At 46.6% G+C, this 16,229-nt stretch overlaps 1 protein-coding gene across 1 annotated transcript in view; it reads left to right on the forward strand.

Moving 5' to 3' along the window:
• Window positions 1-3,117, forward strand: part of RAB8B (RAB8B, member RAS oncogene family) — a 49,559-nt gene extending 46,442 nt beyond the window's left edge. Inside the window, exons 7-8 of the mRNA XM_082255272.1 lie at window positions 662-712; window positions 2,642-3,117. Of these exons, the coding sequence (XP_082111398.1) occupies window positions 662-712; window positions 2,642-2,734 (144 nt within the window). The 3' untranslated portion in view covers window positions 2,735-3,117. The remainder of the gene's footprint in view (window positions 1-661; window positions 713-2,641) is intronic.
• Window positions 3,118-16,229: the final 13,112 nt, after the last annotated feature.

Raw genomic sequence — 16,229 nt, forward strand, 5'->3', positions numbered from 1 at the left:
GTAGTCAGGTGGCATATAACACCTCTATCTAGAGAAAAGAAGCGGGCTTATTCACGGCTAAAAGTGTTATACCATGTTGCTGGTTATCTACTGCCCCCCCACACACTCTCTCAACTCCTGTCTACCATAGCCGACATACATAGCATGGAACACCTGACTGCACTGATTGATCAGTCAATAAAATCTGGGAGGCTTGGAATGAATCGTCTATTGCCCTGAAGAGCTTTTCACAGAACCTTAGATACCTCGTGTGCTAACTGAATTTACTTTGCATATTTCCTTTACATCTCAAAACTCCATGGTGTTCCCTATACTCTCCTTTTTTTCCTTCTAAATACCTTGTACTATTATATGTAACGATGACCTAGTAGAAATGAGACTCAAGTCATAACCTATTGATAGACTCCTACGTTATACTACTGATGGTTCTCATGCCCTTTTGATTTACACATTTATTTCATACTTTTTACTTTGTATGTTTAACAAAATTCAATAAAAATACAATAAAGATCAGAAGCGGGTAAGGATCTTGGTAAGGTTTGTAGTTCACCTGGAATTTATTTATTTTTTTGCTTTTTAATTTATTTTTTAAACCAGAATGTTACCCTTCCACATGTAGCTATCTATTGAGTGTATCTTTTTTTTTTTTTCTCTGTTTAAGGCATTTTTTACCCTTGGTCGAGACATCATGACAAAACTTAACAGGAAAATGGTGTGTATTTTTAATATTTTTTTTTAAGCAGTTTTAAAAAAGGAAATCTTATAGGGTCATATTTTTGACAGCTGTGTTATTACTCTAGGTACTTTTGCACATTTTTTTTAGAATGTAGGAACTAGTTAGTTCAGCTGACAGGCAGGAGATTAACTCTGCATTACCTTTCAGAGCATTTACTGACCTCCGATATCTTTTAAGCAATTAGGACATGGGATGTTTCTTCACTGCTCTGAATCTGACTGTCTGATATTTACACATTCAGCAGGAACTGGCCAACTTTTGATACATGTGTGCTGCGGTCTGTACAGCAGAAGCCGATCTAATGACCGGCTTTTGTCCACGGTCCTGCTGGAAAACCAGCATTCAATCAATACTCTGAGCCAACATCATGTGTTATAGTTGCATAGTAATAAAGAATAAAGACAACAGTCCATCCAGTTCAACCTGTTTAGGTGTGTGTGTCCGTAATCCTCTCTCATACCCCTTAATGTGCTGAGCATTGAGATGTATGTCCAAGAGTCTTTTGAAAGTAGCTATACTTCCTGCAGTAACTACCTCTTATGGTAGAGAATTCCAGTCTTGTAGCCCTAACAGTGAAGAACCCCCTACATTGCCTGAGGTTAAAACGCTTCTCCTCTAATCGCATTGTGTGTCCTTGTGACTGAATAGTTTTTTTTTCTATGCTGAGATCACCATTGAGTTATTTGTAAATTGCTATCATGTCCCCTCTCAGGCGTCTCTTCTCCAGGGAGAATAAATCAAGCGATTGTAAGTGCTCCTCATAATTAAGGTCCTCCAATCCCCTAACCAGTTTAGTTGCGCTTCTCTGGACTCTCTCCAGCTTCAACACATCGCTTCTGACGAATGGCGACCTGAACTGGACAGAATACTCCAGATGTGGTCAGACCAGAGTTTTATAAAGTGGAAGGATTATAGTTTTATCTCGGGAATTCATCCCCTTCCTTATGCATGCTAATATTCTCCCGGCCTTGGCAGCTGCAGCTTGACATTGCATGCCATTGCCAAGTCTATCCTCTTCCAAGACTCCCAGATCTTTCTCCCATTTTTGACTCCCCCCAAAGGTTCCCCCCCTAACGTGTATTGTGCTTTTATGCTTTTAGCCCCCAAGTGCAAAACCTTACACTTCCCCACATGAAACCTCATTTGCCATGTAGTTGCCCACTCTGTTATTTGGTTCAGGTCATTCTGTAAGATATCTGCCTCACTATGTGAAGTTATTGCCCTGCCCAATTTTGTGTCATCCGCAAAAACTGATCTTGAGCTACTGATCCCGTCCTCAATGCTATTTATGAATAAATTGAACATGATTGGTCCCAGGACTGATCCCTGGGGGACCCCCACTTACGACCCCAGACCAGTCTTGAATATGCGTTATTGATTACCACCCTTTGGACACGTCCTTTTTTAACCAGTTCCATATCCAAGAGCACACGTGTTGTGTGTTTTTTTTTTTTTTTTTTTCTTTTCCATTTAACCTGTTGAACCAAACAAAAAATGTATGTGTGTACCCTGCATTGGTTAATGATCAAAACTTAGATCTTTGTTCGTAACAAATTCTCAGTGATCTGCATCTGGCTTGTGGATATCTATGGCACAGTGCATTCCTTAGTAATTAGTCAATTTTTTTTCTTTTTTTTTTTAAGGGGGGGAAGAATTACAACTTCTGTTAGAAGTCACAGGGACGGGCAGTGAAGAGAAATCTCAACTGGCCCACTAAGAATAACCAAAATATAGTAGTACAAAGGGTAACCCCATCCCATCCTGTTTGGAGTTGGGTTAGATTATTCTGAAAATGGTTTTCTTTTTTTCTATGGGATTGATTTTCCTTCCTACAGTAGAGCCAGCACTTGGAAAAAAATTAGCCTAAATTTCAGCAAATTCTATCTTTAACTTTTTCTTTTCCAGAATGAAAGCAGCTCCCCGAGTGGAGGAGGTCCAGTAAAAATTACAGAGAAGTCCTCAAAGAAGAGCAGTTTCTTTCGTTGTGTGTTACTTTGATGAACTGTAGCACATGGAAGAAAGGAGATGGACTGTGGCACACCTGATCGAATGGCTTCTTGCCAAGCACAGGTGCTGCAAAGGCCTCTGGGGGAAAAAAAATGCAGTTTGCTGAAAGCGCCAGATATGAGACCGTTGCCGACATGGATTTCTGGAGTGGAAGATTGTTTGAAGCCTTTTCATACACTTTGAAAGAAAACATGGGAACAAACAGACGAGTGTAAAACTTTTTTTTTTTTTTTTTTTTTCCCTTCATTTCATTTTTGAAGGTGTTTTAGTCCTCAAAGTGCACCATTGTATTTTCTTGCCTGGTCATTGGCTGGCATGGTAATCAAATGTTTCTAGAAATTCCCACATAAACATCCATGATCTACCATGCCATCAGTTTTTTAATTTAAAGTGTGTTAAGATTTATAAAGAAGCAGGGTGGCCTTAATTCATGTACAGTGGTAACCTCTTGCTATTTCAAGACCTGCTAATCTTGTTTGCTGCCTGTGGACTTTGCGATGCATTGGAATGAATGCATTCATCATTGCAAGGTGCAAAACTTGTAGGTACAGCATTGGAAAGGTAAAAGTAAGAATTGTCTACATACTAGTGGCGTTGATCATGCAGGATCATCCTCAGACCACACACACGCATACACACTTTCAATTTAGCCATAAATAAAGTTACTCTGATGCAAATAAGATATTCTCTGTAAATCCGTTAGGAATTTGTATATTTGGTTTGAATGTGTTTAGTGCACTTGACACTCTTCAGACCACGCATTGTAGCCCAAGAGGGAGTCGGTGTAGACCTCTCATTTACATTAGCTGTCATATGACATGACCCTTGTGCATTTTGCTTCCCTTATTAGACAAGTAATCATGATCCCGCTCCATGAATGAACATGCAAACATGCCTTCCCAGACCCAAGAATAATTGCACCGTCCATTTTCTGTCACCTGCTTCAATGTGAATATTGTCATAATCTGTCTTATGATTGTCTGTCTGCCTAGGAATGAGTGGGATGTCCTTGTTGTCTGTTTTTTGAGCCAACTTGACTGTATGTGTGAGTGATGATAAGCACAAGTTTAGAGATTTGTTTTACCTTTTGGTTGTTTATAAAGAGCCCAGTAATGCTAACCTATGGCGGCATCAACTGACCTGTCATTAGAGAGGCAATGACTCCCTGTGCTCTACTATGGATACAAGTGACTACCATTGTATCCCTACTGTGCTCAGGCAAGGCTTGTTATTGAAGGTCCAGCCAATATTATGTAATCTGATTGATTAGTGTCTTGAGCATGGGACTTTAATCTTGCAGCTGATCGGTATCATAATATCCTTTGTGGTTATTGTGTTCTAAATTGCAGTTTCTGCAGGTACATAAAATGACTTCATCTATTATCACTTATGTGATGATAGAAATGTGTAAGTAGGGCTTCAAGCATGTAAACTTTTCAGATCACCCGTTCCTGTGGGTGGGCATAGTTTCATGATTGGGGTGCAATGAATTCAACAAAAGCGGTGACATTGTACATACTCTGCAAAGGTTAGTAGTAATGAGTTTGTAATTGGAAGCTCATTTGAAAAAAAGTTTTTTCAGATACAAGCTACCAACATTCGTATTTGGATGCCTTCGAACCCTTGTGTAAGGCAGTATGAAATTCTGGTAAGAGGTTCAGCCCAAGGCGGAGCCGCTGAGGACAGATCGCAGTTAGAGATGTTTAAGGTTGTAACCCTCAATAGGTCAAAGCTAAGCCTTCTTCTTTTTTTTTCTTTTTCTTTTCTTCTTTTTTTTGTTTTTTTTTAGCAAAAGATTGTGCCTCAAATTTTGATTGTGTAGATACTGAGACACACCTTTTAGGACATGGTTAGTGACTTGAATACATGTGCTCTTTTTAAGAAATGTTTAAAAGTTGCACTGGCTTAAAGAGGATGTGTCACTGGTTCTTTTAATATTTTCTTTACTACATACCGCCTTGGGCACTGTTCCTTTAAGAAAAAGATTTATATATGCACTCATTCCACAAAATTGTTTAGAGTCTCTCCTACAGAATGAACCATGTTTTGCATTTAGTGGACCTGTGGAAGTGCAGTTTCTGTGTATCAGAGTTTATAATAGCCAATTAAATTTTTGTAGAAAATAATTGGTAATAGGATTCCTTTTTCTTGCCCAGCATATAAGTAAACTGTCCCAACCTTAGCTTAAGGAGCTCAGAAATAGCTTCTCGTTTATTTGGATACCAGCATCCTCTCCATAATGATAAAAACCTTATAATCTGACTAATTCTCTTATACTGTCTGTCGTTTATTTTCCAGCTCATCACTATCACTCATGATAGGACTTGGTGCCAGTAGTTGGCTACCACAGCGAATAGTTTAGACCTATTTTATTGGTCTATATTGATTATTCGCTCTTTTATCATCTAAACTTTGAAAACCAGTAAAATCTTTCCAGGCTTCAACTTGAAAGGTGTTATAGGCCAATATATGGTTAAAAATACGATTTGTGGTCTCACTCCCCAGGTTTTCTATGTTGTATTGTGCACAAGGCTGTATGTCCTAAAGAGAAACGGCTTTAGAGAACCATGTGGCAGTTCTTCAAGGGCTTTATAATAAAGCCAGAGATAATGTATTCTATTTTACAAAGGGAAAAATATTAAACTTAACCAAATGATTGTATGAATTACCCCCAACTCTTTACCCAACCTAAATTTTATGTTGGCTGTGGTCTAAAGCTCAGGGGTGCAGCCTGTGGGTCAAATCCTGCATGAAAGTCTCACAATTTATTTTGGGGTGCCAAAATAAGGTATGACTCTTCTCATCTTGGGTTCTGTTTGGAAATGCATGTTTTGGATGTCTTTAAGCACAGGTAAACGGTAATTTTGACACTGGAGCATGTGATGTAAAAATGATTGAACACCTTTCATCTATCGCTATTGAACCTTGAAATGTGGAATGATAGGACCCATAAAGGAGTTATTCCCAGTACCGTGCCTCCAGCCTGTCCCATTTTTGGCAAGCCAATCCAGTTTTCATTTTGATAACCAAAAGGAGCTTATAATTATGGCAGTAAGTCCACCCATGTGTGGGTGTAGTTTTGAGCCGATTAGGGTTATGGCTTCACCATGGCTTAATATTTGGAGGTATGCTCAGTACTTTGGATCCCTGCTTGAGTTCTTGATCCACGGGCTGCTCTCCACTGATCTATATTGCACTGGTAAATCTATGTTAGCAGCTTTTGTGCAAGCTGGTGTATGTAGATAGGTGTTCTTGCTTTTGTATGTGTGGTGCGTATGCATGAGTATGAGTTGCTTATGTGCTCTTTTACCTTTTCATGTAAGCCAACAAAGCCTGACCCTGGAATCCTGAAAACTTCCAGAACTTTGTGACCCTTCTACCACTTCTCTCACTATTGTACTTGAGCCTGTTTGGACTCTCAGGATGACGTCAGTCTCTGTTGTGAATCTGAAGCTGCTGATTGTGTCTTAATTTTATTTTGCACATTGTCTTAGTGAAAACAAAATAGCTTGAAAGTATTATTTTCCTGATTTAACTGCCCCAGAGCCTGTATTTTTTAGATTAAATCATTTGTTTTTCTTTGCTACTCTGCATTTTCAGTATTTAAAATGTATTTCTTAAATTATCAACTTTTTAACTTGCGTTACCGGTTTACATTTATTGTTTTCTCTTTGAAGGAGCACACTGCTAATTATCTTGTTTCTGCCATTGTGTCAGTGCACATCTCTGTAATGTGCCATTAGACATGTATAATAAACTTTTACTAATTAAAGCCTATTCAAGAAAATGTTGTGGTGTCTGACTACAGGATACACCCCCATACCAAATGATGTCCGGGAATGGTATTTTCTGGCTGATAAATGTTATTGTCAATGGGGATGTACAAGCTCAGTAGCTGTCTGTTAAGTATGTGAATTCTGATCATCTCCAATCAGTCAGCAGTCTAAATAATTATCATTGTAAACCATAATCCCTTTATTCAATCAAGTGCAATATAACATTAAACTTCACTTTTATAAAGCACTTGACCACTACTCAGTCTATCTTCGAGGCTGGTAATGGGTAGAGGGGAAGGGGGTTTGCTGTCAACAATTATTAGGTGGGCTGCTGAGACGTAGGATAATTTTCAATTTTACCCATGTTAGGAATGAGCAAGGGGCGTGTTTCTGTTGAAGGTGGGCACCAGAATGACATTGACATAAGCCATTTCTCTTTTTCCTTCATTGACGGACACATTTCCTGATTCTTAACCATTGGGTTATACTTCCCCCTACAGGAGTAGGACACTAGACAGGAAAAAGCCTGACTACGCCTATGGGCAGTCCCAGGGGGTGGGTATACACCCACTCTCAGCCATAGGCACTCCAGTTTTGTTTTTTCTGCTTAGTCAGGGTAAGGGTTTTTTTCTTTTTGAATGAAATTTTTTCCTGTCTTTATTTTGTACCTGGTAAGAACCTAAAATCAATTGCTAGACTGAATAATCTAGATCCAGAGGGTCCCCCCAGTTTGGCCAGCGAGCGTGTGCAGGCCTTGGCTCCGCTCTAGGTCATAACTGGACGGGGCTGGCCTGCGAGTTAAAGTCTGGTGAGGGCGCATACGCCCTGGCCTCGGCCTGAGTTGCAGCGTTCCTCCTGGCCGACAGCCACCGATGGAGCGGAGGTCTGTCCGGAGCAGTGGCCACTCTGTTCCTTGTATGGTAAGTAGCTGCCCCCCCTACTCCCTGGAGGGTTTTGGGGTGGACGTGGGCTCCCCCTGCGGCGGTGGGATTCCTGCGTTCCCCTCCATCCCCTCTAACCTTTTGGTGGTCACTGAGGGTTTTTCAGCACGTCCCCCCCGCCCCCCCCCCGGGTGAGGTTATGAGCTGGCTTTTGCCATATGCTCTAATGGGAGGCTTGTTGGAGTTTCCTGGTGCACAGCAGGGGGTTAAGCATGGTTCCCTGCCACACTGGGGGTTGGTGACTAGGGCAAATGGTTTAGCATACGCGGGTCTGCGTCTCACACAGATGGATCCGGCCAAAAATTTAGGCTGCAGCTTTGGGGCCTACTGGTTGGAAACCATGTGGGGCGGCCCCTGTGAGGGTGGCTGAAGCCACTGCCTCCCATTTGGGTTTCCCCCTCCGCTGCCCCTGGGTGGTCAGCTTCGCTGGGGCTCGCGGCTGGGTGCCCACAAAAATTTAGGCCGCGGCCTACTAGGCCATTCGGTCAACTTGGCGCGTGGAAGGGGTGGAGCTGTGGGGGCAGTTCATTTTTTGAGGACAGCCTTGCCGCCATTATTGTCTGGAGCGCCTGCCCCTTTTTAGTGCTGCGGGACCACCAGGGTACCCTGCCTGCGTGTCTGCGTCACGGCGGGCGGCCCCTTTTTAAGGGGGCTATTTTCTATTATGCGGGCCTCTATCGGAGGGCGACACCCCCCGTCCCCTTTTTGCAGGGTTCAGTAGGTGGTTCATTGGTGGGCCCTCAGTCGGCGTACCCTTTGCGGGATTGTAGTCGGCGGCCCTCCCCTGATTGTTGCATCAGATCCTGAAATTGTTTCAGCTGCCGCGGATGCAAGTCACCCTGCTGAGTCTGCGTCCACGCACCCTGAGTGCTCAGATAGCGAGGATGATTCCTCTTTTCCTCTAGCTGCGCATAAAAAGGTGCTGGTGGATGCAGTGTGTGTCAGCTCATTTAGTTTTAAAAATGGAGGTTGCGGCTAAAGCTGCGTCGGAGGCGCCGGTCCCTTTCGGCACCCGCAGGCCCTCCAAAATGGCGTGGGTGTTCCCCTTTCCACTTACTTTGACAACATTGTCACAAACAGTGGGTTTGTGCAAAATGCAGTGGTTTTTGCCTTGCTGTAATCCTTATGAGGATTAACTGCTTAAAAGGTGGACGGTCCCACCTGTAGCGGACTCGCCGGTTTCCAGGTTTAATAAAGCTACCTTCATTCCGGTTGAGGAGTCCCTTTACAGCCTTTACAGATCCCACTGATAGGAGGGCAGAGGATCTGGCCCGCCATATGTTCGCTGTGCCTGGTTTAGCACTTTGGCCGGTATTTACTATTGCCCTGGTGTCGCAAAGTCTGACCGAGTGGGCTAAACTCTTACGCCAGGACCTAGAGGGTAAACGGCTTCCCCCTGTCTTGCTGAGCTGGCGGATCAGTTGATCCCAGGGCTACAGTTTCTGTGATGCTTCTTTTGATGCGGCTCCTTTTGATTTCTAGGCTGTGTGTATCAGCAGTGGTCCTTCGGCGTATTATCTGGCTGAAATGCTGGTCTGCGGACCAGACTTCTAAGAAGGCCTTATCTGATCTTCTCCTTGTAGTGGCTCGCCTGTTTGGAGTTTCCTTTGATGACATCGTTCAGGGTCTCACGGGGGGGGGGGGGGGAGTGCACTTTTCTTCCGCTGGCTACCAATGGCAAGGAGCCCTGTCATAGACGTGGGCCATTCTACTCTGCTCATGAGATTTTTTTTTTTCGTACCTCGGGGTCTCAAGACAAGGGATCAAAAATCAGGGCCTCCACCGGAGGTTTCAAGAGGACCTGGTCTGGCAAGCCATGAGCGGGCTCTTCCAGACCTGTGGACAAGACTGCTTCTGCATGAAGGGGCGCCCCACCCGTATCTAGGGTGGGGGGGACATCTGCGCTGGTTTCCGGATCCATGGACCTAAGTGGTACAGGACGAGTGGGTCCTGGCTACAAGAGCGAGTTTGGTCCTATCCTCTGAAAAGTTCTTTCCTTCCAACCGCTTACAGGGTCTCTTTGGGTTGGTGCAAAACTTGTTACTTTAAGGGGTAATTTTTCCGGTCCAGACTTGTTTTTTTAGGTGTTTTTGCTCAAACCACTTTACAGTTCCCTGGAAGGAAGGCAAGGCATGTCCACTTCTGGACCTCATGGTGCTAAACTGCTTTGTGTGGGTACAGAAATTGCACATGAAGTCCTTTCGCATGGTAGTGGCGTCCCTACATCAGGGGGTTTTCTTCTGGCTTCTATCGACCTCTAGGATGCCTACCCACACATTCTAATATGCGCCGGTCACCAGGGCTTCCTCCGTTTTGCCGTGGGCGAAGAGCAGTATCAGTTTGTGGCGTTGACCTTTTGGTCTCGCCTCCGCTCCTCGGGTCTTTAGAAAAGTGTTTGCCCCGGTGCTGGCATTGTTTGAGTCAGCGGGGGATTGCGGTACCTGGGCAATCTTCTGCGAGCAGAGTGGAGTCTGACGGCTCTAATGAAAAACTGGAGATTACTCTGCGAACTCTTGAGTGAGTTCTGTTGGATTCTGAACCTTCAGAAATCTACTTTGGTTCCTCAAAAACTGGACTATATGGGCCTGACTCTGGACTCGGCCTCAGCCAGAGTGTTTCTTCCTCTGGAAGAACTCCAGACATTGCAGGAGACAATTCAGCTTCTGTTGTTCAGCAGACAGTCTTCTCTCTGGGCTTGCTTGCAGGTGCTGGGCCTGATAGTGTCCACCTTTTTGAGGTGGTCTGTTTGCACTGTTCCACACAGGACCTCTGCAAAAGAGATTCTGGTGAAATGGGACAAGGATCCACGGTCTCTAGAGGTGGCTTCGTTCTCCGGGGCTTTGACAGGGAACATCTTTCTCCCCCCCCTGTACTGGACGGTTGTCTCCACGGATGCCAGCCTATCTGGATGGGGAGGCATCCTCAGCACAGATGTGCTCAGGGGGTCAGAGTCCAGCCTGCCGATTTTTAATGTCATGGTACTCGGAGCGTTCAGACTTGTCTGGCTCGTTGGACAATTCGCCTTCAGGGGTGCCTGTTACGAATTCATTCGGACAAGTCCACGGCCATGGTCTGTCAATCACCAAGGGGGCACAAGAAGTGTCCTGACCGCTTGGTAAGTAGCCAGCATTCTAAGGGGGGCTGCTGATTCGTTCCAGTCCTCTCAAACTCCTGCCATGACTCCAGTGCAGAATCGAGGCAGAAAGAATTCTGGTCATTCTAGTGGCTCCAGACTGGACTCTCCGGTCTTGGTATGCCGATCTGGTCGCCTTGGCTCCTTGGGGACTTCTTCTCAGAGAGGATCTGCTGTCCTAAGGACCAATCGTCTATCCTGCTTTACAATCGCTGACTTTGACGCCTTGGCTGTTGCACACGAGGTGCTGAAGGATAGAGGTTTGTCTGAGTCTGTGATTCCTACGCTGTTGAAAGCTAGGAAATCTATTTCTTCTAGCTCTAACGTTGTGTGGTGTGAGTCTCTTGGGATTCATTCTTGCTCCTCGGATTGGATATTAACCTTCCTTTAACGGGGTGGGGGGCTTGAACAGCAATTGGATTTGTGTACCATCAAGGGTCAGGTATCGTTTTTTTTTTTTTCCAACAACCTTTGGCCACCCACTCCCTGGTCCGTACCTTTTCTTCAGGGTGTCCGACATTTGGTTCCTTCAGTGCGGCTCTGTTGCTGCCCTGGGATCTTAATTTTGTGCTTCAGCTCCACAGAAGCCTCCCTTTGAAAATATACTGGAGCTTCTTCTGCTTTCACTGTCCCAGAAGGTGGCCTTTTTTGGTGGTTTTCACCTCTGCGTGCAGGGTGTTGGAAGTGGTGGGGTTATCCTGTCATTCACCTTATAGTGACTCACAAGGATAAGGTGGTGCTTTGCCCCTGTCCATCATTCTTTGCTAAGGTGATCTCTGACTTTCCTTTGACTGAAGACCTTGTGTTGCCTTCCCTGTGTCCCAGGCCTAAACATCCGAAGGATATTGCCTTGCCTGGATGTGGTCTGGGCAATAGGGGTGTACCTGGCAGCCACGGAGTCTTTTTGTAAGTCAGAGACTCTATTGTGCTCACAGACGGACCTCACAAAGGGTTGTCCGCTTCCTCTGCGACCATTTCCAGATGGATCAGATAGACGGTGGTTCAGGCCTATTCCATCAAGTCCGGTTCCTCCTTTCCCTGTCAAGGCGCAATCTATTAGGGAACCTAGTGCCTCCTGGGCTTTCCGACATCTTGTGTCAGTGTCGCAGGTTTGCAAGACGGCCATCTGGTCGTCGGTGCAGGCTTTTTCAAAGTGAATGTGTTGGCATCTGCAGATGCTTCTTTTGGCCCGTAAGGTTTTGCAGGGTACTGTTGGGAGGACCTGTTCCTCTTTGAGGGTGTATTGTTTTTCAGGTGAGCTCCAGTTTATGGTAGAGCTCTGTTACCTGATGGGCTATGGTTAGCCTTGGGAATTTTTTTCCTGATGTTTTTTTCAACCCCTCATGTTTAACACTGCTTTGGGACGTCCCAATGGTTAAGAAGAATCAGGAGCTGTGTCTGTCAATTAATGAAAGAGAAAATGGGATTTTTGACTTGGCGTAAAATACATTTCTCTGATGTTCATTGACAGTCACAGCACCCACCCCTCTGTGCAGTTGGCCGCCTTCTGACACTGCTTGTAACAAAAGTGAGTGCCTATAGCTTGAGCGTAGGTGTATACCCCCTGGGGCTGCCCATAGGCGTAGTCAAGCTTTTTCTTGCCTAGTTTCCTCCTCCTGTATGGGGAAGTATAACTCAATGGTTAAGAATCAAGAGCTGTGTCCATTAATGAACATCAGAGACATGGATTTTACGGTAAGTAAAAAATCCCATTTTTCCTGTCTGTGTCAAAGGGGAGCAGTGTTGGGCAAGGGGCAAGGCACCAAAGCTGATTATGGTACTGCAGACTGGTAATCTGTGTCTGCCAGCAATCTTGGGCATTTTTTTTTGTACTTGGGGTGGTTGGAATACTGAGGGAGGCAAATTGCTGAGATCACCAGGTATTTTACAGCTACAGGAAGTGCTTGGCATAGAACTGTAACCCTCCCCCCAAATACCCACCAAAACACCTGGATAGATGGTATATTGAGCTGATAGATGTAATGTATATGTAGGCAGTTGGTTAGCAGTTCTTTGTATGCAATAGCCTTGCTAGGGCTGTCTTTTGATTTAAATTGCTTTTCTGTAGGTGTAGAATCAGCATGACAATTGGGTAGCTAACAGTTTCAGGAGGTCAGCAATGACAGCGCTCATGTATTTCTCTTAATATGTGTGTGGTGTAATAACTGCTTACATAAAAAACCCACAATCACCAATTTGTTATAGCAGGGGCCTTTAGAGGGCATTTAAGAAATGCCACCATACAAAAAAAAATTTTATTTCTCTTACGTCCTCCGACAGTCGCCGCCTCTTCATATTCGTCACATATGGGGTATTAGACTTTGCTCCGAAGGAGTAGCGAGGCAACAGAATATGTTAACATTAAAGCTTTTAACATATCCCACCCTCAAGGGGTGGTCCCCTCAGTCAATACCCTCCTACTTCCTGCAACCATATCTCAGTTTTAATGTCTAGCTTGTCAGGAGTGGCTGGCTCTCTCTGTGCTGGGACTTTTTGTCCCAGACTCTTTCTTCTTTTTAATATTTTGTTTGAGTTTTCTCTCTACCTTTACTTAGCTGTTATTTTTGTCAGCATTAGTTAGTTCTTCGGACGAAGAGGATCATGCGGACTGGGTCTCGGGCTGATCCCCCTGATCGCAGGTCGTGGGTCAGTGGCTTCCCAGTCTGCCATCGAGCGTTCAGCCAGGTAACGATCCTGGCACAGTGAACGACCCATCCCTGTTCGGTGCAGGGATGATTGGTGAGGTGGCTACCTCACCGGACGCTGTGCGGTTTCTTAACCGCCATTGTGTGCGTCTTGAATTGCGACTCTCCCTGCCTCATGTGCAGCGGCTTGTTCGCCTGTGCGGGTTCCCCACGCCATGTGAGGTAAGTGTATCTATGTGGGGACCTGTCTGTCTGGGGGGGGTCTCAGTCTGGGACTGTGTAACCTGCCTTTATTCACACTGCTTGTCTCCCTATCTCTCGGCTGCATGCTGTGGGCTGCAAGGGGGGGGGGGGGGAGCTGTGTGACACTGTGTGTGTCAGGCTGGGCAGTGTGGGAAGCTGTGGGGCATGTTTTTAATGGCATGTTGGGGCATATACAGCGATTGCTGCGGCGATCTAACATGTACCCATATAATGGGATAAAATTGTGTGTGTTTTTATGCACTTTGGAGCGGCGATTTCGGCGCCAAACGACGCCATTTTGCCGGCGCCCGCTCCGGCCGCATGGTTTACATGCACGGCGGCCATTTTCTTGTAGCCTCCATAGGCTTACATAGAGCGCCCTGGCAGCATCACTTCCTCTTTCCTGGAACACCGATCGAGGCAGCAGCAGCAGCGGGGTCTCCTCAGGTTTTATCCTTCTATTCCTGTTTTCCATTGCCTGTATTCAGTCTGTATATTCCCTGTGGGGGTCTCATTGTGCCTGAGTGTGGTGCGGTGGGCTGCGCTTGCCGCGCTTGCTGAAAGGGGGCAGTTAACCCTTGGTTGTCTGGCATACAGGGGCAATGGATTCTCAGGAGGGCAAGTTTCCCACAGTATTGGTGGAAAGCCAGGGGACCGCTGTTTCCCCCCCAGGGGGGGATTTAGCCACTATTGTGGCTGGCCTTGCTGCCCAGGTGCAAATGCTGGTGGCTGCTCAATCTACTAAACGGCCCAGAGTTGCTCTGTCCTCTGATTCTGAGGGTGAAGGTGATGGGGCTGTTCTGGCAGGGACCCCCTTATCGGGGTCCCGCTCCTCTCTTGATCTAGTGGGGTCTGAGGTGGAGGCTGAAGTTGAGGGGGTCGATAATTCTCCCCCTGGCTCGCCTGAAGAGCTTGCAATCATGGATGAGTTGATTGCTTCCATTAAGCAAACGCTGCGTTTGCAGGACGAAGTGTGTCCCCCCGCTGCCTTGGCGGCTTATGGGACGCAGAGAAAACGCAGGACGCCGCAGGTTTTTCCCTGCAATGCTGATTTTCAGCGCGCTGTTAAGGATCAATGGCGCGATCTGCGCAAACCTTTTACGGTACCAAGTAAATTCAAGCTGCGTTATCCTTTCTCGCCTGCCACTGATGAACGGTGGTGTGTGCCTCCGCCAGTGGATCATGCAATTGCGGTTTTGAACAAAGCCACTGCGATTCCTGCAGAGGGTTCCCCTGTTTTCCGTGATGCCACGGATAGGAGACTGGAGTCTCTTGCCCGTCATACTTATTCTGTTACGGGTTCTATGCTTAAGGCTCTGTTTGCTTCTCTCATGGCGGCCCAGGCGATCGCAAGTTGGACGCAGATGCTTAGGCGCGTCCTAGTGGCCGATTCGGCCTCGGCGGCGACCCTGGATATGGTGGATCAGATCCACCAGGGTGTCATGTATCTGTGTGATGTGGACCTGGACCTGATTCCGTTGGCTGCACGTGTGCACAGCGTGGCGGTGTTGTCTCGCCGCCTGGTTTGGTTGAAATGTTGGTCGGTGGACCAATCTTCACGTAAAACCTTAGCCAATCTGCCTTATGATGGGTCTCGCCTTTTTGGGGAGTCCCTGGATGTATTGATTAAGGGGATCACCGGGGGTAAGAGCACTCTCTTGCCTCATTTCCCCAAGGCTAAGGGGGCTTCTGGGAAGAAGCATGCGAATTTTCGGCCCCCTCAGGGGTCCTTTCGTGCCTTTCGGCCGCACTACAAGGGCAAACCGTTCAAAGGCCAGGGCTCTCAGAAGAAGCCCTGGTCTGGGAAACAGAAGTCCGGCCAATCCGGACCTGCGGCCCATAACAGTTCGGCCTGAAGGGGCGCCCTCACCCAGTTTTGGGGTGGGGGGACGCTTGCTCGGTTTTCTTCAGCCCTGGTTGGCCCGTGTGCGGGACAGATGGGTTCTGGAAATCGTTCGATCTGGTTACAAGATCGAGTTTCTCTCTCGGCCGGAGAGCAGATTTTTTCCCTCAAATCTACAACTGTCTCCAGAGCGCCTGCGCGATCTGCACCTGGCGGTGCGGGACCTGAGGGCTCAGGGTGTGGTGGTTCCGGTGTCTCATCGGGACAGATTTCGGGGGTTTTATTCCAATCTGTTCACCGTGCCCAGGAAGGAGGGCAAGGTTCGTCCGATTCTGGACTTGAAGGCTCTGAACCGCTCTGTGCGGGTTCGCAAGTTCCGCATGGAATCCCTGCGCTCGGTGGTGGCTGCCCTGGTTTCGGGGGAATTCATGGCCTCCATCGATTTGAAGGATGCGTACCTTCACATCCCCATATTCGAGGGGCATCAGAGATACCTTCGATTTGCCATTGCGGAGGATCACTACCAGTTCGTGGCGTTGCCCTTTGGGCTCGCCTCGGCTCCGCGGGTCTTCACCAAGGTGCTTGCACCGGTTCTGGCATTATTGAGGGCCCAGGGCATTTCTGTCCTGGGGTATCTGGACGACATTCTGATTCGGTCTGCGACCAGTCAGGGTCTGGAGAAGGACCTGTCTGTCACAATGCAAACTCTGCAGGAGTTCGGTTGGACGATAAATGTTCCAAAGTCGACACTGAGTCCGTCGGTTCGTCTTCCCTATCTGGGAATGATACTGGACTCGGTGCAGGCGAAGGTCTTCCTGCCGGAAGACAAACTCAGGACTCTTCAGGAGGAAGTCGGGTCCCTCAGGGACGTTCCACACTCGTCTCTGCGAACGTGTATGAGATGT

This window comes from Pelophylax lessonae (assembly GCF_965119305.1).
Source record: "Pelophylax lessonae genome assembly, chromosome: 4".
Taxonomy (NCBI): domain Eukaryota; kingdom Metazoa; phylum Chordata; class Amphibia; order Anura; family Ranidae; genus Pelophylax; species Pelophylax lessonae.